This window comes from Mercenaria mercenaria, chromosome 18 (genome assembly GCF_021730395.1).
Source record: "Mercenaria mercenaria strain notata chromosome 18, MADL_Memer_1, whole genome shotgun sequence".
Taxonomy (NCBI): Eukaryota; Metazoa; Mollusca; class Bivalvia; order Venerida; family Veneridae; genus Mercenaria; species Mercenaria mercenaria.
The window spans coordinates 16,025,937-16,049,480 of record NC_069378.1 but is presented as its reverse complement, the minus strand read 5'-3'; the positions used below and the strand labels follow the sequence as shown (position 1 = coordinate 16,049,480).

The window sequence follows — 23,544 nt, the reverse complement described above, 5'->3', positions numbered from 1 at the left end:
TTCTGACGAAGGTATCAATAGACCATGCTGCTTTTATATTCCGTATGCTTCAACCTTGTTGTAGGGAACTGGTAACTACCTTCCACTGTACAATTATTGACGTTAGTTGCTTTTATGGCTTGGAATGATTTCCGCTGGATTTCAAAATATCGATTTTAATTTCAATAATAATAACAATAAAAACACTTGCATTGTTCAAATAGTATGTTGATTATAACATAACATTCAAAAGTGTTTTAAATTGCCATAAGTATCATTGTAACGGTAACAGTTACATATTGTCTTTTTAGCACATGTTCCGTGACGTCTTATTACCTTTCTACTTTAGCTGCAGCTGTGATACTATCAGAATACATTTGATTTAATTTATACATATCACAGAGACACATGGTGTACAAAATACGTGTTTTAATTGTATTCTTTTCTGTTCATTTCAACATAAAAAATGTATTTTATAATAAGATTACCAAACTGATATTTTCGTTCACATGATCTTTGACATTTGTCAGGGAAAATTAATGAGATAAAGAAATAGAAACACTATTTCAAGCAAGCACAATACTAATGCCAGTTATATACATGAATAGATGTTTATGTTTTGCTTTCAATTTGATTGAATTTTTATTTTATGAAACTAGCAGGCTACAAGGCTAAATAGAGTTAATGCAATTATAACAAATCTGTCTTATGTTTAGGGTGTTTTAAGGGACAGTGTAAAACATGTGATGTTAATGAAAGGTAAATTATTTTGTCATGAGTGACAGACATCAGCTACGAAGTTTGCAAGCAAGATTTTAAGTTTGCACTAACGCAGTGAAATTTCCCCTGAATGGTTTTATATCGGTAAAGGATTTGATAAGCCTTAAGCTAATGATGGTCATGACTACTATGTCTTTACAAAATATATTCTTCAGACAAAGAGCATACATTACGTACTGTCCATATATAATCATTGTGTATCTTCAGTAATCTATTAATCTGTCTAATTTACTATAGTTTTTCCCGTTTTTCAGAGCCGACAATCTGCTTTAACAACAATACCCAAGAAATAGATGGGATACGCCTTAAAAATGTGAAATTTATTTGTCCAATGGAGGACCAATCAGATGACATGATTCACTGTTGTGGAGGGGAATCAGCTCAAAGATGTTGCAACAAAACCGAATACGATGCTGCAAAGAAAAAAGATGAAAAAACTGATATGGATCCCGAAATGGATATCGTGTAGGTATTTATATATTTCATACAGTCATGATAAACTATTTCTAGTAAAATATATGGTTTAATTTCAAGCCACATTTAAATAAATGATACAATTGCAACACTATAGTTTTATAACTCAGTTGTAGACCTAAACTGCAGTTTAACAATTTAATTATTTTCTGTCTACTACTAATAAATGCTCATAATTGTGAGGATATCACAGGTATGGATACATAAAGTCGCAAGCAAATAAACAGGACATTGAATGGCATTTTTATTTATTATCTGTAATGATGTCAACATTTGTTCATAATTAAATATTTTAAGCAATGGAATGCAGTTTGATTAAACATCCTTTTAATGTTCACCATCATTAAATTATGTATCGGTAAAATATAGCGAGAGTTCACCAAGATGGCAAAAAGGAGGTCCATTTTTGGCCTGAGTGGCCTTTAAATAACAGGAGTTCAATAGTGTCAGTTCAAATTCTCCCTTCAGGAATAATTAGTGATTTGCAATATTTGCAGTTTATTCATTTTGAAGAAAATATTAGCCGTAATAAAAACACACACTTTTAACATCACTAGTATTGAACAAATCTGAATTTTTAATCTGGGCACAGCAGTAGGCTAGAAGTGATTATAAACTCTGTGTTAAAAATATTTCTGCGGTATTTGACTGAGCTAGCTCTCGACTTGCTACAAAAATAGTCCAGTATGACCTACATATGACACAAATGTTTATTTTCTTTAAAACCTATGATTTCAGCAATATTCAGTGACATATGTTTTGTTTTGTTTTGGGTTTAACGCCGTTTTTCAACAGTATTTCAGTTATGTAACGGCGGGTCAGTGACATATAGAAGGAATCATTTTGGTTGGATTCAGTATATAATTAGTTTAAGGATTATCAAATTAAAATCAAATCCGAATTGTGTCGGCCATTTAATTTGTTTTGTGTCTTTAATGCAAGAAAATTATACATTGAATAGAATAACGTCGCTGACCAATAGAAACACCGAGAATTCAATTTGGTAAAAGACCATTCTCTGGAAGCTTTACCGAGAGTTTACAGATAAATCAATACAAGTTCATGTAAAGTCTGTTTTCTTTGAGACATTAGTTGTTTTATTGGATACTTGACGATCTAGTCCTTAAGGAGAATTAATACGAGCGTATACCAATTACTAGATGCGTCATCCGTTGTCTGCGCAAATTCATCCTCTGTGTTCCAAACATTCATTATCACTTAACACAGTTTCATTTTTTTTTTCATTGAGATAAAAATGTCACAACAGTATTGTTATGAATTCGAAATTACTTTAAATGTTGTTCAAAACTAAATTGAAAATGACCGAAATGTCTTGATCGCAAGGCATATCACACCCATATGAAATACAAAATAATGACGAAGATCTATTAAAGTGTTATCTTCATGAAATGGCTTTTTATAACCCGGTATAATTAATATACAGCATATATTTAAGTTTCAATGAAATATAATTAAATACTCAGACCGTATTTAATATCATTGATTTTACACAAAACATTTTTGTTTACCTGTTCGTGTATTTACACATTTTGTTTTGATTGATGAAGACTTATTAGCAATTCAATAAATAAAACATATACGTGTAAAATATGTCCTTTTTATAAATCAATACTCGGTCAAACGATGACAAAAGTACATAACTGAACATTCTTAGAGAAAATTTTACAAACAATGACGAGATACATTCAACAAAGACAGATCTGGAACACTAAGAGTATAATATTTTTGAATTATACTAGATTTATATCGCTCCCTTTTCATGACAAACTCTTTCAATGGCACTTTACATAGCGCAAAGGCAGCCACTCAGGGCGCAAAATTCATCCTCTATTAGTACAAACACAGAGCGAACTGACCAGAGGGACAGAGTGAAACAAAACGCTCAGAACAGAGAGAGAAATCCTTTTAGATACAGGCCTGTTCGATTAACCTAGCCTAGCTCTTTGCCTAATTCTTTAACGTACCCGATGTAGCCCTTGCGATATCTAAAACAATCTCGGTTATTGACAAAGAACATTTCATTGCAATGTCTTAACAAGCGTTTATTCTTTTGATCAACTGATCAACGTTATACTTGATTGCACGAAAAAGAAACCTCCTGCAGCTATTCCACTGGTTCTCATTTATATACACTCAGTAAAAAAACGTGTCACAGCTCGTGTACTCTTTGAAAGAAGTAAGCCTTCGGGTGAACATGAACTAGATGTCAACATGGATTTGATGGCGATAATCACAATTTAATATGTTTATGTTAATTCTAAAAAATGAAATGAAATATCACTAAATACTAAGTTAGAATAAATCACATTTCTGTTGCATCACTAACACTAAAATTTAAGAGTTTTTCACATGTTTCATTAAAGTTTATATATTTATGCTATTTTTATGACTCCGGCATCTACTGATGCGGAAGGCATATAGTGAATGTCCTGTCCGTCCGTTCGTTCGTCCGTCCGTACGAGGTTAACCAAATGGGACCGTTTCGTCTAGCATCATAGAATGACTTGATACTAATGCAGATGTAACCTGTGACCATTACTCATCTTCAGACATCACCTGACCTCAGTTTGACCTTGACCTTGACCTCATTTTGGACTTAGGTTGCTTTATATGGGCCATCTCTTGGTTAACCAAATGGGACCGTTTCGTCTAGCATAAATACCGCTTACAAGAATGAATTGATACTAATACAGATGTAACCTGTGACCATTCCTCATCTTCAGAAATCGCCTGACCTCAGTTTGACCTTGACCTTGACCTCATTTTGGACTTAGGTTGCTTTATATGGGCCATCTCTTGGTTAACCAAATGGGACAGTTTCGTCTAGCATCAATACCGCTTACAAGAATGAATTGATACTAATACAGATGTAACATGTGACCATTCATCATCTTCAAACATCACCTGACCTCAGTTTGACCTTGACCTTGACCTCATTTTGGACTTTTGCTTTATATGGGCCATCTCTTGGTTAACCAAATGGGACCGTTTCGTCTAGCATAAATACCACTTACTAGAATGAATTGATACTAATAAAGATGTAACCTGTGACCATTCCTCATCTTCAAACATCACCTGACATCATTTTGAACTTGACCTCGTTTTGGACTTAGGTTGCTTTGTATCGACAAGGATGCCACCGGGGGCATCAAGCGTTTATTGAACGCAGCTCCTTGTTTCAATATAAAATGAAATGCCACTAAATACTCAGGTAGTAAAAATCCCACTTGCATCACTAACGCTTAAAAGAGTTCTCTATATACTTTATTGACCAAAGTGTTTTAAAGAGCACATAAATTACAAAATCATCTAAATGATGAAATAAGTCTATTTTATTTCCCGGGAAATATGAAAAGTTCTTGTAATTTCTCTGTTTGTGTTTGTTTCAGTACAGGGATCAGCATAGCAGCTGCATTCATCGTGTCAATAATGTTTTGTATGTTCCTGTACTGTTGCTGTTGTCAAAGACGACACGAAATACATGATGGCGTCAAACTGATGTGGGTCAGGAGGTCGTTTGGAAAAGAACGTAAGACCGTTTGGATATTCATTCATCTTTATCATGCTTTTAATTGTTTAAACAGAACGTTATATAGAATTAACTTATTCAACGTGAGTCAAATTCGGGATGCATTTAGAGAAGTAGTCCCAAAAACAATGTCCTACATTTCGATTCTTAACACTATTGTCGTTCATTTGTTATTGAAAATTCTAACACTTTTAAGATTTTCTTTTATATAAACAAAAAAGGATTTTACCGTGTATTGTCTTGTTGACTAGAATACGTTTCGCAAAATGACCTACCTTTGGCTATTCCGGTTTACTCCCTCGAATTTAAACCCGCATTTTATTCCAGATTAGAATTCTTTCCTGGTGTAATTTGAGCTTGTTAGAATGGAAATAGATTCGTCGCCTTTGTGATTAGATTACTACGCATCTGAACTCAAAACCGTGTTTTATTTGCCAACAAAGCACGCAAAATTAAAATCTGTTTCCCAATTAAATGTTAAATTTAACTGAATGCGGTGTTGTATATATTCAAGACATTCTCTCTTAAACGCTAGCCATGCATAAGCATTATGTTGTAATAAGAAGAATGTAATACGCACTCTATATCACATTCACCAACTTATACACATTAAATACTTTATTATTTTGCTGTCTCATATATTTGTTTCTAACTTGATTTTCATTTAGAAGCAAACCCATCTAAGAAATACGTAAAATGGCTATTATATGCTGCCCATAAATATATATAAATAAGCTTTAGGAAAACGGAGACGAAACACTCAAACTTCTGAGATGATGCTTAGTACTTTAGAGGGCTTGCATATTAAGTTACGAAAATGTACATTTAAAATTACGTTTCGGACAAATGTGACGATGGAAATGTATCTTGATCTGTTCGTAAACCTTTACTTAATGAACAACTGCATAATGAATTTTACCCAAATCTTCTATAATGATACTATACAATAAGCAGTTACGCAAAACGCACAATGAAACTATTAAATCATTTAACATTTATGAACTAGATTCACTGCGTAGTCATTTCATATTTAGGTGCAAACAGTCTGTAGAATGCCAATTAGGGGAGCAGTGCTTTAGTTGTTAAGGTGTCGTCCCTTCAACCCGGAGGTAGTGAATTCGAGTCTGAATAAGGTAACGGCCACGCCGTCGCATATGGCAGCAGTTCTGGGGTTTCCAGGAAGCGTACTCGAAATTGGTTTTAACACGTTTGAAGCCAGACCTTGGGTCAATTACTTTAAAATGTAATTAATTAAATTACAATTACACTGAGAAATGTCCAATTAAATTACAATTACCATTGCATGAAATTTAGCAATGTAATTAATCAATTACAATTACATTGGAAATTGTAATTAATTACATTCAATTACAATACCAAATGTGGTGCTTCTTACACGAACACTGTAGCAAAGTTCTTTACTTTGCACTACACAAACATGATAATCCACATGTAAACTGATTTCAGTTATTTCAAAATTGAATTTGAGCTCAAATCTGTGTTTGCAGGAGAACATTACTCTGTCCTTAATATTTTTGCAAAAGGAGCTACAAGTCAGCCCTAATTAATAGTTAATACATCGTCTAGCAGAATTCAGTTAGAGAAGATGCATGTAAAGTCAGGCATTTCTCTGAGGTCTGAATTTCTCTGAAGTTTATAGGGTCATGGTTCTGCAATATGTTTCAAATTTAACTAGTCTAGTTCAGTATTTAATCATTTACATTTTTAACATATATTTTAAGTTTTTATCCTTGACACTACAAGTTATCCAAATGACCACATCGAAAATAAGTTGTAAAACATTCATGAGTCATCCTAGAATAACTATGTCACTAAAACTGTAGAATACTCATAATGTCTACAATAATAATTAAATCTTTTATCTTGTTAGAACTGTGAAATGCTATGTTGTTTATATCATTTAATACAACAAATTTTATCACAGATAAAAAATGATTAAACTAAATGCTAAGCATTTCAATTTTTGCTCCGATAAAAATCTAAATAATAATTATGCAAATAACAATTTCAAATCCTAATTTGATCATTTTCTCCAAATACATAGTGACAAACACCATCAAAGATTACCAGTTGGTTCTAATGAAACAAATATCAGAACAAAGGAGCAATGTCCAAGGGGTTAACACCTACCATAATATTCTATTGTTATTTTTCACAGCTATGAAATGCATATTAGCATGTTAAAGTGAAGTGTCACTGGTAATAAACAAAAAATAATAATCCAGTTTGTTGAACCAATTATAAATACTATTTGTTCAACAGACTGGATTAGCATATGCCATGTAATTGGAAAGTAATTAAAATGTAATTGTCATTTACACCCTAGAACTGTTCTGTAATTAATTAAATTACAATTACATGTAATTGATAAATGACCCAATTACAAATTACATTCAATTACTTGGGAAATGTAATTTAATTGCAATTAATTACAATTACATTTTTAATTATCCCAGGTCTGTTTGAAGTTTTCGTCACATTCGACCTAAAATGAATTAGTATAACTAAAATATATCTAAATGCCAAAATTGCTTCCAGCACACAAAACATACAAAGACTGTGCAAATTTGTGCAATTCCAATAAAAGGATTGTAACACGCTCTTGAAATGTCAATTGCCTAAAACTTGCTGCGTACCGTCTAATGTAACAAGTTCTTTCTGGAAAAATTCCAATTGCCAAACAATTGCCAAACATTTGCTTGATTGTCCGGAATACTGCTACAGTCGATACAAGCACTCCCTCGTGTGGAAATTATTTCACAGTCTGCATGGAATCGTATACATGTCGTTTTCTATTTGCAAATTATTTCATGACGATACAAGCTTAATGTTCATTTGAAGTGATTTAGATTCGGATAATACATTTATTTCGTCCTTTGTTTAGCTGCAATTTAATCAGAGGCGTGACACTTTCTTTCCCAAGTGGGAATATTAGGATTAATAATGCAGTTGTTCTAAATGGTAATGTAAAAACTGTTAGAAAATGAGTCAGAGTTGACGTCCATTTCTTGTACTGCTAAAAAAGGAACCTAATGAAACACATTTGCTTGTTTTCAGTTAGAACTGCAAAGGGTAATGATATTGTTACAGAATACTTGGTTTATGTTAAAAATATAATCTCTTATGTACAATATGCATCAAATAACATGCATGATTTTAATTGTCATCTTCAAAATTACTCTTGTTGGATGAAAGACCTCTCAATACGCAATAATTATTTATAATTTACCATATATCCTTATGCAAGTTTTTGAATCTCGGACAGTAGTCAAAATATCCTGAAAATTCACTACTCTCTCATCCTCGTTCCTATTACCACACCAGTCTTCTGTACCTTCCAATATACCTTGATTTTAGCAATGTTCTTGATTAAAAAAGATTTTGAGTCTCCGGAACAAGGCGTTTCATTGTTCTTAGCTATTTTATTGTCATTTATGATCATCCGTTATTTTAAGCATGTACATTATTGACCTTTCCAATATGACAGTTTTGAAACACTTTGGGACTAATACAAAAAGGATTATTATAACCGGGCTAGAATGACCATAGTATGGCATATAGATATTGTTCTTTCATGGAAATTAAAGTTCGTATTCTTTCAACTCCGTATCTTCATCTGCCTCAAGCGGAAATGCCACACTAGGCGCCAAAGCGCCTGCTTATTCGGCCTGGTGAATCCACCAGGGACGAATACACAAATAGACGTTCTATAATAGCCCTTTTATTACATAAATCTATACAGTATTTTGTTTTTATTCTGTACAAAATGAACTAAAGCTCCTTCAGAACAACTTTCTTACTTTGTCATGAATATTAATTTCAAAGTAGTTTAGGCATAAGCGAAATACGGAGTTGAAAGAATACGAACTTTATTTTCCATGATAAGAACAATATCTATATGCCATACTATGGTCATTCTAGCCCGATCATTCTTATTCTCTGCATGCATATTATATAACAGTTCAGCAATATTAGATCAGTACATGCTATTTCCCGCCAGTGCTTCAGGATAATTATGGTACTTCTTTGCCATTTTCTCAGATTATTCGATGAAATGCAGTTTATTTTTTTTATTATACCTTACGTTTCATAAAGTATACTGTTAATTGTCAATCTATTAACTGAATAAATATATTGCGTGATTTATTAAATCAAACTCACCTTATTTTGCATCCTTATTTCTTTCGTAAATCTGAAAAACCTTTTAATTCTTTGACATTTAACCATATTCTTTATCTTGATAATTTTTGTAATTTGATTCGATATAAACTCTCATTCATTTGACCTGTATACAAATGTAAGTAACGCTCATAGAGACCGATAAAACAGCTTCACGTTCACAAAAGAGTACATTTATCTGCAGTCATCAGTTTATGTATCAAAGTTCATTCTTCAAGTAATTATAAGATATAACCTGATATCCTGTCGAAGATACGATTTTTAAACCTCTGGTAAGTTACTATAGAAGTAATAGTGATTGAAGACGAGGGAAAAATGTCTGGTCATAATCAAAACATAAAATATGCATATGTTGTGACCATTAGTTTGTAGAGCTTTTTCCACAATACCTACTTCAGTAAACAGACTAGAACAGCCGGCATACCAAGATCACATGACAGTGGTAAATAGCATTACAGGACTGAGGGAGACCAGTCGTCAGGGAAGCAGACAGGGAAGCCGTAAAGGAAGTCGACAGCCAAGTCGACAAGGAAGTTTGCGAAGTAACAGAAGTAGACAGGGTAGTTTTAAAGGTACATTAATGTGTAGTCTTAAAACACCTTTAATTTTCATTTGTTTTAAGACTTTAGTTAACCTTGACTACAAGAAGACGAAAACCCTACATATCGCGATATCGCATTAATTCTGATATTTGATAATACTTTTCATCCAAAAATAATCTAGTTTGAGTACAATTATCATGAGCTCAAATGCCAAAAAATTCTATCAACATTTAGATAAGTGTTGATACTCTCTGCAATTGAAATATCCTATAAATACAAAAACCCACGAAGGCTGTAAAGCTCTTAGAAGAGCTTGTGTTATAGCCATTTTATCGTATTGTTGAATCGACTTGTACAAATGTTACGCTTTTTTGCATTACAGCGGGGAGTAGAAATCCGAGTGCAGCTCCCACGCCGTCAATCAGTCGTCGTGCATCCAATGATCACCATGACCGCACCCCACTAAAACAACAAAAAGGTATATAATCATGGTCTTTCATGTCAAATTTACATTTTAGCTGAACCGAATCGGCTTTGACTTTACTTAGTTTCGTATTATGTTTTCAAAGGACCTTCTCACATATTTTATGAACTATCACAGCAGCATTCTTAAATGTGCCTTGTGGCGGTTGTAAAACATCTCCCCGTACTACTTTTTATTTTCTGATCATCTCGTATCACGTAGAACATTCAATTTTACTATACAAAATTCCGCTTAAGCCGGCACCCGGGAGGGAGGTGTGGTATGAGGGGTGTTGTTTGTTCTATTATTTTTCAGGAACAGACTCAATGAAACCAAGTTTGCTAATTATTTTTACTTGGTTGCGTTATATGCTTCAAAGATTTTATTATGTTACATTTCATGTGATTGATTTTTATGAAGATGGTTTGGTTTGGAATGAATGATATGTCAAGCAAGATATTATTATATTTGTTAAAAACACTTTTACGTATAGATATATTATGAATGTACTTACGACTATATATTATCAATAGAAATATACATGATACAGTTTACTTAAAACCTGTTGAGTTGTAAATCAAACTTATAATGGTATGCTGGTACATTTCCAAATACTCGTGTGATTATTGCAGAATTCATTGCCATCCATCATACTACTTTCAGTTTCTTTTTCCAGCTTTTTATGACCGATGGTATTTTTAAAAAGTTTTGTTAATATTGTTTGCTTATAATTCTTTATTGAAAGTCATCTATAATAGATCATTATAACTGTCAAAAATCCGTGTGTTTCTAAGGACTATTTAAAAGATTTACGAGGGTTGCATCAACATAAATATCACAACTAAGTTGAGCTATGCAGTAATAATAGATGAAAATCTTCATGAAGCCCATGAGCTATTTTAGAATAAATATAATACGATACTTTATATCATATTCACAATTTATCACTTATCACCTTCTTTGGATACATGATTATGTACTGTTCATATATTTTACGGACATATCTGCTCGTTCAATGTTGTGGTGTACATCCTGATGCAAATACCTTTAAACACCGATCAATAAAACATGATTCATAAATTTATACGTTTTCAAGTGAGTTTTAGAAATCAAAGCGTTTGGGTAAAACTTCTGCAATGATTGCGATTGTATATACACTAATGCTAAATACTACTACCCCAAAACGCACACTATTCATTTAAAACTTGTATGTTACTTTAAAGGTACAGGTGAAAGAAATCATTTAGGTCTTGATGTACCTAGTAATGTTGTGATTACCGTTACAACGCCGTCAGATGAACATGGACCAACCGCGCTTTTGCTCAAAACCGCTCATCATGAGAGTAAGTATGATATACTGTAGATTGCGTAATATTCGCGAGGGTTTATGTTCGTTATTTTCGCGATTACAGTGGCACGCAATTTCAGTCGAAATTCTCGTGCTTAGAAAAAGTATCTCAAAAAGAGTAAAATTTCACGAAACGCGTCTTAACAACAACACGGATAACCTAATGCAGCGTTATCTCATAAATAGTAAACATCTACGAAGCGCGTCTTAACAACGCGGGTAAGAATGTAATCTGTCAAATCGCGAAATAGAATTGGCGTGAAAATTATCCAATCTACGATTATCAATGCGACTGAAATTATTTTGAATGTTAGAGAGTCACAGTACACCTTTCTAGAAGTTGGTTGCATATTGTACCTTCCAAAACATACATTATCATTTCTCGAGCTTCGTACATGTGTTTCAGCTTATATAAAAATATCTTTTTATTCTTGTTTAAAAGAAGGATGAAGGAAACGTTTATACTTGAAATATCTTATAAGAGAACCTTATAAGAAAACAGGTACATGTAGACATTCGGCAAATGTACTAAGGAAGTTCGGAGTAGTTTAGTAAAATTGTATAGTGTATGTCATTTCATACATTTCTTAAAGGGACACACCCTATATCTAGCAGATTATATTCTCGAAACATAGATAATGTTTTCAATGAACGTTAAATGATAAATAAATAATTTTTAAAGAAAGACATATGGCGAAAAATGCCGCATTTTAATCAATATAGAGGCATTTTGTAATAAATTACTATCCACCCCATTAATTGTACAACAACAACTTCCTCATAAGTTATTGAATAATTAACGGTACTGCAACATATTTTAAAATGCTGATTTTATCGATATTAATGATATCGCTTAAACGGTTAGGACAAGTTATAATACATCCGAATATTCTATAATTTATGTTTTGAGGTTCTTAGTTTGGCATCAGTAAGGCTATGTCCCTTAAATTGTGGTAAAATGAGGTATTTTTCGCCATATGTTCAACATTTAATTTATTTATCAATGCACATTCATTGAACACATCTGTTTTTGAGAAGATAATCTGCTAGACATACGGTATGCCCTTTTGATATTGAGTATGCAAGGAAAAGATTAGTTTCTAATTTGTCACATAAAATTCAATATTCCTGTTTACTTCTTTAAGGATGCAACACAGTACATGTACATTTTGACGATGTCATAATGTCGTCATCGCCTACATAATCTGATCAATTGTGTTTTGAGGTGAGATATGCTCGTAGGATTTGAGAGTTTGATTTGGTGTAATTCACTTATTTTGTGTACCGCATATTCAAATATAGTGTATGTCATGTTTGAATATGCGATACATTGTGATGTTATGAGTTCACATCTTTGTTGAATAAGTACGTACATATATGATTTGAAAAAAAAGAAAGAAAAAAGTCCAAGTCCATTTACTACACACATTTTCGCTAATTTCACTTTTCTGATACTATGTATGGACTTGTGTCTTTCAACAAACATTCTTTTAGAAAAACATTATTGGCGCTTTTTAACACAACACATAAAATCACAAATTAACATGTTTTAAGTGCATTTGTCACTATATTAACTAAACCATATACAGTCAGTAAAAATCGTGTTTCGAGTGCATGTTTGGTTTCATTTTTTGTCAAAGCTATTCATTTTATCATGGGATTCAGTTAAATAATAGACAGTATTAAATTTGGTTGATTACGCCGCTTACATTGGTGTTTTTTGTTTTTAGTAAGTATTACATGCTAGATAATTCGAAGTTTTGGAGGCAATATAATATTACGAAGAACAAAACCCTTTTGTCATGAACATTTCAAAGAATGTAAAATTTAAAGTGTGACTATTCATCGTAATTTTCATTAAATTATTTCAAAAGTTATCACCGGTTGATAAACCGCCATTTTTAATTTTTGTCATACATTCATACAGAAGTTACGACATCGTGTGCCAGCAATATTACTCTACAAGACCTGTTCTGTTCACGAGCTGTACGTGCAGAACTACCCCATATCTCACCTCCATGCTTCTTTAGAGTTATTATTCACTATTTGTATTTTTCTGTCATTCCAAAGCATTCGTTCATTTCGAGCTTTAACTGTAGACCATTATTACAGCAGCCGAATAATAAAGTGTAAAGGCAAATTAATTTACTTCGTAGTAAATTTATGTGGTTTGTTTCTGCCATGTTAAGTTGTTATGATTTATTTTTCTTATGTAAGAACAACACTAATCGTGTACCAGTGTTATTGAATGTTATACGTATATGCTGTTGCTAGTCGGCGTTAAGGAAACCTATTGATCTAGCTTAACATAATAAAAGGAGATATTGAAAATGAAGCTAATGCTATTCTTGAGCTTAAAAAGGAGAACATGGTATTTCACCTATAAGGCAGATGGTCAATCTAGTGTTTTGCATAATTCAACAGAAGTATCATTCTACGGTAACAACAAAATGCTCTTTACAATAAGAAAGCCATATATGCCAAACATCAACAGAGTTGTGACAGAAGACCATTTAGTGGAGACGTTGTTTTACCAAAACAGTCTTTAAAAGTCTTAACTACTTTGCTCCATTATGGTTTCTGACATTTGGTTGACCTGGTATCAATCTTCATGCCATTTTATTTTTCGTTTTCGTATTTGAACAAACATGTTTAACCAAACAGTCTGTAAAAGTCTTAACCACTCTGTTCAATTATGGTTTCTGACATTTGGTTGACCAGGTGTCAATCTTCATGCCATTTTATTTTTCGTTTTCTTATTTGAACAAACATGAGCTTGTCAGCGTAAAATGAGGTTACCCCCGTGGTAAAGTATTAAGCAGCACCAATTAAGAAGATATATAGAAATAAATACCATTAGAATAAGTACGTTATTTATAAGAATGCGCAGGTTCTTGATACGTTTGAGGGAATGGAAGAATAATGTATTGCTGTTAAAGGAATTTTATTCTCCGGTGTATCAGTAGTCACATATGCCAACGAAAAAAAAACAAACTCCTTCAGTCTTGTCTGTAGAGTCTGGAATTTACGAATATAATAACCTAATAAAACGCCAGTTTGGGCCGAAATCACGCATTCCTTTGCCTAAACTAAATATACGCCTCGTTAAGCGTCAGTTTCAAATACATAGATATAAAATGTATTTTTCCTTTTTTTGCAGATCCAGAATCATGAAATATAGTCGCAAACTAAGCAATACAATAGGTCATTATTAATGTACTATAACAATGTGAATGCAGAGGGAGACAATCCAAGAAGAGCAGCAGCATCTGATTTTACCTTTACGAAAAATCCATGAAAGATGTAAAGCTCTTAGAAGAGCCTGTGTTATAGCTATTTTATTGTATTGTTGAATCGACTTTACTATGTGTACAAATGTTATTTACTTGATTTTTTTAATTATAAATTAGTAAACGAAATCTATAATGATAACTTTAAAACTGTAATACATGACACTAATTCACATTTTCCTCTACTCTTCTACTGTGTAGTGACAGGATTGACTGGAATAATTCTTGCAGTTGTAGTGTCTGATTGAATTTGTTAAATATATCTTTATGCATGCAACCTAATAACCCGACATCTAATGCGATAAAATTTTGAACCGTATAATTGAAACAGATAAGTTTCATTCATTGCTGTTTATAGTCTGGTTGAATTACTTTTTTTCTAAACTTTGTCAATTAAATGCTTGCGTGTGTACAATTATGATACTTGTGAGTACATTTTAAATGGTAAAATTTGTATATCTGGTTTTTGTTTGCATACTTGTTCACTAATGCCAGTCTATGTAATTTAATTAATGGAAATCAATAACGCTACTTAATAATTGTGCTTTAATCTTTTTCCAGTGCCATGCGGCAATGTCACATTTATATCCATTAAGTTGTCTGGAATCATTGATTCTAAGTCTGTAATTGTTACTGATCGTTTAAGTTTGTTTTTACTCATACAAATCAATAATGAAATCTAATAAAATTTAAAACATAAATGTAGATCCTTAAAATTATGTTGCAAAAAAGGTTAAAAAGGTTTGGAGCACTTAGCGTTTCCAATTTTTTATCTATAAAACGATCTGCGTGCATTGTCTTCTTTTTGAATTCCATCTTTGTTTCTACATTGATTTTATCGATGTTTTGTAGGTACATTTATCAACTTTATGAAATTTTTCGAAATGTATGTAGATTGTTCTTGGCTTGTACATATGTATGTAGATTGTTCTTGGCTTGTACATTGACATTACTCTAGAAATATGTTGTATACATCAAGTGGTCATTGTCTCAAATTGTATCACAGTCTTCCTCAACTGTCTGACTGAACTGTAAATAGTTCTAAATCAAACAACTCAAGTCCCCCCTGCAGTTAGTTATTGTTGTTCAATTTTGCTCAATGGTTTGATGAAACGATGATTATCTTGAACGAAATTCCTGGACAGTTGTAATTAAAGACGGGTAACTTTTCTGAAATCTATTATATTCGTTTATTATTTTCCATTATTCGTCAGTAGTTAGTCAAAGTGTTTATAAGAATCACAGTTAATTAAATGTTTTATTTCGAATAAATTTATTATTTATAAAATTTGAAATAACTTGACCAATTTAAAAATACCCTAAATGAATTCAGTGATAACCAGCTTCTATTTCGCTGTATTTAATGTACCGAAAAGCACGAAAACTGTTCTTAAAGAGGCCTGGAATTCATTCTGTCGGATTTCTTTTTCATACTTGCTCCAGATATTACTATCATACAGATTATACATAACTGTCAAACAGGAAGAAGTTTGTTTTTTTATAAATTTATATTCAGCCCCATTCTAAAGGTATACCATTTGATATTCTGTTTGATTTACATATTGTATCATATAAAACCGCATATATCTATTTACAAATGATAAACGTAAAATTGTTATATGTGTGTACAAATTTTTAACTAATTTATGGTACAATCTTTATCTGAAGTTATTCCGGCAATATCTTCAACACAATATCGAACCAGCTATTGGGTAATTCAGAATACTTGCTGCAAACAAATGGCCTTATATTCCTATTTTTTCCAAATTTTCAGTTCTACTTCAGTTTTACACTGAATATGTCATAGCATTTAAAATTGCATATCGTGGAGTGGGAGCATTCATCAAAATCAAAACCAAAAGGATAAAGAAAACAAAACAATACAAATGAGCTATTGTGTTGACCTCATAAGTGACTATAACAATTAAACCTTTATCCACATTTGGACATCGTTTATATGAATATGTGTGTGTGGTTTAGTTGCACAAGTAAGACGTTGTACAATGTCTGTTACCCAAATTAAATTTTGGTTGACACCATATTGTGCATCTTCAAACAATAAAGCTTTTATGAAGCAAAGTGTTTCCTTCTAGATTGATAGATATCAAAATTCTTTCAGTAGGTATGTCTGACAATAAGAGGTGCAATACAAGGGTTGATTGTTTTATTAGATCAGGCATTGATTGTTTGTTCTCTGCTTGCTTGATTACATAACAGACACACGGTTCAATAAAGACAATTGGATACTATGCCTGCTCTTAACCTGTCACCGATATTTGCTTTTTTCTCAAAATAAATCAGTGCGTATTTCATGAATCGTTTTTCATTTAAGGAATGATCATCTCCCTAGGTAGTTATCGTAGGTATTAAAATGCTATAGAGATATACCTATAACTGATATTTTAATGAAAAGATTAATCGACCCGAAAAAAAATATTTATCAGCAATAATATATGTATAAGACACTTCTTGTATCAGTAAACATTGCACATTTTACAACAATATTAGAGATCTTGTCTAAATTGCAACCAGTTTTATGGGAAGTAGCCATCAGGGGAGATGATCTGTTATTAATTAACATTAATACATTTACTGATTATTATGAATAATCTATGTACATAAAAAGCTATATGCACCTATGTTATTCTTTCACCAAGAAGTAATCATAACCATATCTTTTACAAAAAACATATTCAGATATGTACTTTGACAATGAAACTAAAAAGAGGCTGCTTATCGATACTTAACCGTATTTAAAGTAATTTAGAGTAAAGTCGTAAAGCCAAGGTATTAGCCCGAGTATGTATAGGTAAAACTTTTAAGAAATATAGCGAAGCTTTCAATCAGATCAAAAACATATTGAATAAAAGCTTCCTTCTAGAGATAGTAAAACATACAGTTAACCAATTAAGAACTAAGATATTACCTACATATATAAAATTTTGACACAATGTCTAATCAGTATTTTGTTTCTTGAAATTCTAAAAAGTATGATTGCTTACATCTTTGGTGTGTTCATACTTCGGTCAATGTTTGTCATACCACTGTCTTAAAAAGAGTGAGATACTAAATCTTTTAAAAAAGCACTAGTTCTAAGCTATTTTTCATTCTGCTTAACTTGCTTTTCATTATACCCACAGTAAAATGTGACATTTAATCAGAAAACATAATTAGGTAAGTAACGAAAATTATTTCCGTTTATGAACTCATTAAATGCTTTGCTAATCTTATTAATACAGGCATATCATTTTCATCTATAAATTTAAGAGGGTCATGTTTCATACACCATTCCAAAAGGATTGCTTTTATCAAATATGTTTTAAAGAAGGAAACATTTTGACATTCATCTAAAAAGACCAGTTTTGTTATAATGTTTAACACTGCCTTACAGAAGTATTCAAATACCATTTTCCTTATCAATTATATATATAAATAAGTCATACTAAGAAATACGGATATTATTGGCAAAAGTCATCCTGTTTTCTAGAAGTAATCAAAATTGTTTCATCAATTATTATTAGGCACATACCCGATTAGCTATATCATATTTGACCTGTTCAATTCAATCGGACCATTTTGGTTATTATGAGTATGTATTAACATTTCGAGTGTTATAGATTCTTCAAAAATAAACTTTTGTCAGAAAACACATTATATAACGAAATTGGTGCAGATTGTAGATAGAAAAGAAGGCAGTACTTTCTTCTGGACTTTTCTATCAGTATCATTTTCCAAGACTGACCATTCCCAAATTTCACAACTGAAGCTGTATTATCATGTTTTACTGTAACTTATATGTTGCAAATGTCGATTTATATTCATTGTTGGCACATAGTCTGTCACCATGCACTCCTATTTATGTATTATAATAATTTTATATGTATGTTGTATTGTTCTTGATATTTTACAAATTAAGATTTTCAATTTTATGCACTTTTTTCTAAAATAAAGCATTTCAGAATTAAATAGTTTTATCTGTGTTTGTATTGCCATTTCCAACGCATGTTTAATGTAAGTACTTTAAAATATTTAACCAAAAAGTATTAAGTCATGATCAGACTTATATGGTTAAGGTAACACCTCAAAAGAATTGAGCCGTGCCATGAGAAAACCAACATAGTGGGTATGCGACCAGCATGGATCCAGACCAGCCTGCGCATCCGCGCAGTCTGGTCAGGATCCATGCTGTTCACTTTTAAAGCCTATTGGAATTGGAGAAACTGTTAGCGAACAGCATGGATCCTGACCAGACTGCGCGGATGCGCAGGCTGGTCTGGATCCATGCTGGTCGCATACCCACTATGTTGGTTTTCCCATGGCACGGCTCAATTAATTCAGGTAGTATCAAGTCCGGCTACATCGTTAGTACAACATATTTTTTTGGAATTATGCCATTTAGATTGCATTATGATGACAATAAACCTTCCTAACCAAACCTTATAACATGACATTTTTATTGATTGGCCTGAACATCAGAGTCCACAAAACACAAACCATATCTTATCATTATCAGGAAACATTGCGAGATCTTTCATGAGATGTCCGTATAATATAATAATGTAATATCACTTTAACAATACTCTACAATTTGTGACAACTGCCGGTGAGCCTGGCCTGACCTCGATTCCGTTCGCATGTTATATGTTGAAGACCACTTCCTTCAGGCATATTGCATCTGTGAAGATTCAGGGAAAATACTTCCACATTCTTGGATGCAATGTCTTACGTGACATAGCGGGATGTCTAAGCAATTTAGGAAGAACCTTGTAACTTCAATCAATAGGTAGGATATCAATTTTAACTGCTGATTAAGAAAATCAATTTTGGTGCAGTGACATGAAACAAATACATGATTGATACCAGCCATTAATCTAAATGATGGATTAAAGGAATATTTGTCATACATTGCTTAAATTCTTGAATTACTTGGTTGCGTCTGTTCAAGAGTTTAAATCGTAAGGAACAAGTAAAAATCCACAAATTTATACCCTCACAATATAACCGTTTTAACATAAACCACCGAATTTTTATCCAAAGAAATGAAATGATATTACAGTATTTATGACAGTGTCATCAATCAGGTTTCATTAATACTGCATTTTATAGATACACTTTATCGATGAAATTCTTGAATGTAATTGTAACCTATTTCGAAAGTCACATGTCAATATTAAACCTTGTTCTTTCAATTTGCTTCAAGTCATTATCCTTTGTTTGTAAAAATCTGGTTAGGCCTTTATTGAAAGAGGCCATTAGTGTCAGATTTAGTTAAGCTGAAACAGAAGCTAAAAACATTAATACTAACACAAAGCGATAAAACATTTCTGTAAGATCATATTTCGAATGGAATTTAATTTACAGGTTGATATCTATGTGACTTATAGTTGGGGGAGTTTATATCTTTTCAATGATAAAGTTTTGGCAATTGTGTAAACAATTCTGTTCATAGACTGTAAATATTGTAACCGTTTTCATAACATTTAATTTAGTTAATTATAATATCAGCAGGTTTTGTAATTAACACGTACAAGAGTGCAAAATAACAGCTTCATTAACGCCGATCAGTTTATGTCTCAGTTTCAATCAACTTGATGTACAATACTATAAAGTAGCTTATGACGTGTTAAGGGTGTTGTATTAATGAAACCAGGCAATTATATACCTTTTCAAAGGACAAAGCGCATACAAACAAAAAGAGTCGCTGTACAAAAACCTGGTCCTCACATACACTAGTTGTGTAAAGTAATTCGCTATAATTTTGTGTGAGCAAAACATATCCTTAGGACGGCCGGCACATTTATATACAACCTCGAATGCGCAAGGCATATGTATGTTTATGACAACACAGAAAATAACGTCAGACGACCTTCAGTTTTTCCCGGCTGAAAAAAAAATGAATGTACAAAAGCTAAACTTAAAAATGAAAGTCGTATTTGTCTTGGTCTATAGTCAGGGTTGACGCGCAGGTGTTACCCCGTCTAAAGGTTTGTGCGCGGACAATTTTTTGCTAATGAGGAGTAAAATTTCAGCACTTTCTTACAATTTAAAAATACTTGCGCTTTAGCACGACATGTCAGCTTTTCATCTACGAAAAATATTTGCACCCGGAAAAAACACAAATCCCAGAGGGGTCCGTAACGGAGCAATGGTATATGGTGACTTTTGGAACTTCGTCAAATCGTTCAAAAGGTCTTTTTTGATGGTGTCTAAAAGTGTCAGAATATGCCTAGGAGGTCAGGTATTTCTGTATTTGAAAGCTGCAGACCTACACATGTCAGAAATATTTTCAAAATGAATTTCGTGAAATAAATGTTGATGCTTCGGATGCATGAAATCACTATCAGACGCTATTATGCTTTATTACGTTGCATGAGCGGAAAGGACATACATGATTGAAAAAGTGTTTGTTTAAACCTTTGTGCTTCCCGTGTTTTTTTATATTTTATGCTTCAAGTACCAGTTGTTGACAATAAAGATTGTGCGGCCTAGAACTGGATGATCGAAATCATATGTTGCTCCCAAACTACCAATGAGGTAAGAGGAGCTCTGCACGACGGTCTGCCCTCTAATTTCGACTGTTATTCTTACAAAACGCTTTGAAAAACATCATTTTTATACAAGTGTGTCCTTACATTTCTTGCACTCGTTGTATGAGAAGCTGCGTAAAAAGTAGAAGGTGGCAATTTTTCTCGTAAACAATTCCATTGACATATTATATATAAAGGTAGAGATTCAAGAAAAAAAAATTGTTCACAGTTTATCTCTATGATAGTTGAATTATTTATTTGATCCATATGGAATTTCGTATAATAATCTCTCAGTAAAATATTTGAAAAGGATATTGGGGAAATAATTCGTATTGTTACGTGGCATTTCAAAACATTCTCAACAGCAAATTAATTTGTATACAAATTGAACCCTGATGATACAGTTTGTAAATACGAAGCAAATAGTTTTAGATTGATATGTGGTGCACCATTCACATTGTTAATTTAAAACGGTTGCCCATGCCTGTAAATAATGGCAAGTTTCACACAACCAGCATCAAATTGTTTCTTCTATAAAAATGAAACATGTTATTTCTAAGTATTTTACACATTATTATACTATTATTATAACTACTAAAATGATCTGAATTATATAGCATACTAAATAATTGTACATACATACTATGCTATATCGTCGCCTTATTTCCACTATGCCGTAACTAGCGTTTTGATAGTTTTGGGAAAAGACGTTTAAAGATTTCAGTGTCAATGACTTACACTATTTACATTTATTAACTACTTTTCATTACATCATTGCTGAACTAACATTTAACCTATTTATGTTAGTTCTACAAGGCCACAAATTCACCGTCTTACAGAGGTCATCATAGATGGCACTAAAATCTTAATATTGCCAAAAGATGGACTTACGGTATTTTGAAAATAGGTGAAGAAAGATCTATTAACATGATAAAACGTCACCTTACTCTTAAACATGTCCTTTCTCTAAATAAGCTGTTTCTTTTTAGTGAGAAAATGAGTTTAAGGACTTAAATTACCACGTGCTTTTCCCAAGTCGCCTAATTAAAAAAAATAGAATTGAAAGTTAATACAATTGTTCCTTTCATTTGATAATTCTAAATGATAACAATTCTGAGAGTAAAAGGAAAGAGTTTGTTTGTTTGTTCTGTGTTAAACGCCATTTGTCAACAGTATTGGAGGACAATTAAACCTACCAGTGTTCCTGCATTCCTTACCAGAACTTATCTGTTCCTCACAAGTGACATTTCAACGTCTCATATGTATCTGAAAAAAGGACGAATGATTTAAGAGTCAATATTATTCATCAGATCGTCACGGAGAACATTACATACCTAAATAATATTCATGCTTGGTGGCCATTTATTTGTTTTAATGTATTCGTGCTCTTGTGAAATCAGTTGTTACGGTAATAAAAACCTCAAAATACAGATACCTCGGAAAAGTACAAATTGTAATTGCACACATCAAAAACGATAGAGACAGAACGATTCGGGTATTTAACACTTGTTTTCGTAAAAGAATACGAAGAATGCGATTAAATAGTCTGGAGTATACTGATTATGACCAGTAATAAATAATTTCTTTGTTGACGAGCCAGGGTTGCTTTAAATGGTGTAGTTATTGACTATAAAATAGCTGACGAAATGGTAATTGTCTAGAAATAGGATGTCTAACTCATACTGTCTAAATGGCAATGAATATAATAAACGACGCTTGTATTGCTCAATTAATCTTGAATTTCATGTCAGTCTTCTTTAGAGTATAATATAGTGTCATGTTATCCTGACACGGATCTACATTATATGAACAATTTCGTAGTGTGCCATTTCGGAAACAATTCCATAATATTATGTGATGTCTGGTGATGGTTAAATGTCATTAGTCTACGTTCCAGCCGAGCATTTGCATGTACGTCTGTGATATATCACTTTGATGTATCAAATAAACAATTGGATATATGGTATATAAGCTGAAGTAATATATTAAACATTGTAGACATGCACAAAACATCAAATAAACAGTCTAGATTAAATATTAGGCTATGTTTAAAAGAATTTAGAGTTGACAATTATTCAACTTTTCTAATCTGCACGGTTATGACTGTGTGATACAGATGTAAGTACCTGTATTCTGTGCAATTCTAAAATTTCATTTCCATAAGGTACTGGGTTCGAGTAAGGATATTATTGTTCATTTTGTAACATTTCATTTTGCAAGGTGCTTGATAACATGCTGTTTTCCTCTTTAATAAAACCTGTAATCAATTTATGTATTAATACAAATGATGGTTACCTAAAATAATCAAAATATATTACTATATTTAGTTGAAACACTTACGGTAAGTTAAACTCTACACAAAGGAAACACAACTCTTAGGCCACATGTTTT

General features: G+C 32.3%; 1 protein-coding gene across 3 annotated transcripts in view; it reads left to right on the top strand.

Annotated features, from left to right (window-relative positions):
* LOC123538409 (uncharacterized) overlaps positions 1 to 18,597 on the top strand; it is a 60,421-nt gene extending 41,824 nt beyond the window's left edge. The window contains exons 3-10 of one of the 3 annotated variants that reach the window (XM_045322493.2): positions 1,014 to 1,224; positions 4,644 to 4,783; positions 7,862 to 7,876; positions 9,382 to 9,555; positions 9,908 to 10,003; positions 11,212 to 11,331; positions 12,482 to 12,561; positions 14,497 to 18,597. In XM_045322493.2, coding sequence (XP_045178428.2) covers positions 1,014 to 1,224; positions 4,644 to 4,783; positions 7,862 to 7,876; positions 9,382 to 9,555; positions 9,908 to 10,003; positions 11,212 to 11,331; positions 12,482 to 12,540 — 815 coding nt within the window. In that variant the 3' untranslated portion in view covers positions 12,541 to 12,561; positions 14,497 to 18,597. The remainder of the gene's footprint in view (positions 1 to 1,013; positions 1,225 to 4,643; positions 4,784 to 7,861; positions 7,877 to 9,381; positions 9,556 to 9,907; positions 10,004 to 11,211; positions 11,332 to 12,481; positions 12,562 to 14,496) is intronic. The other 2 variants (XM_045322495.2, XM_045322494.2) reach the window with 2 other exon arrangements.
* The last annotated feature ends 4,947 nt before the right edge of the window (positions 18,598 to 23,544 follow it).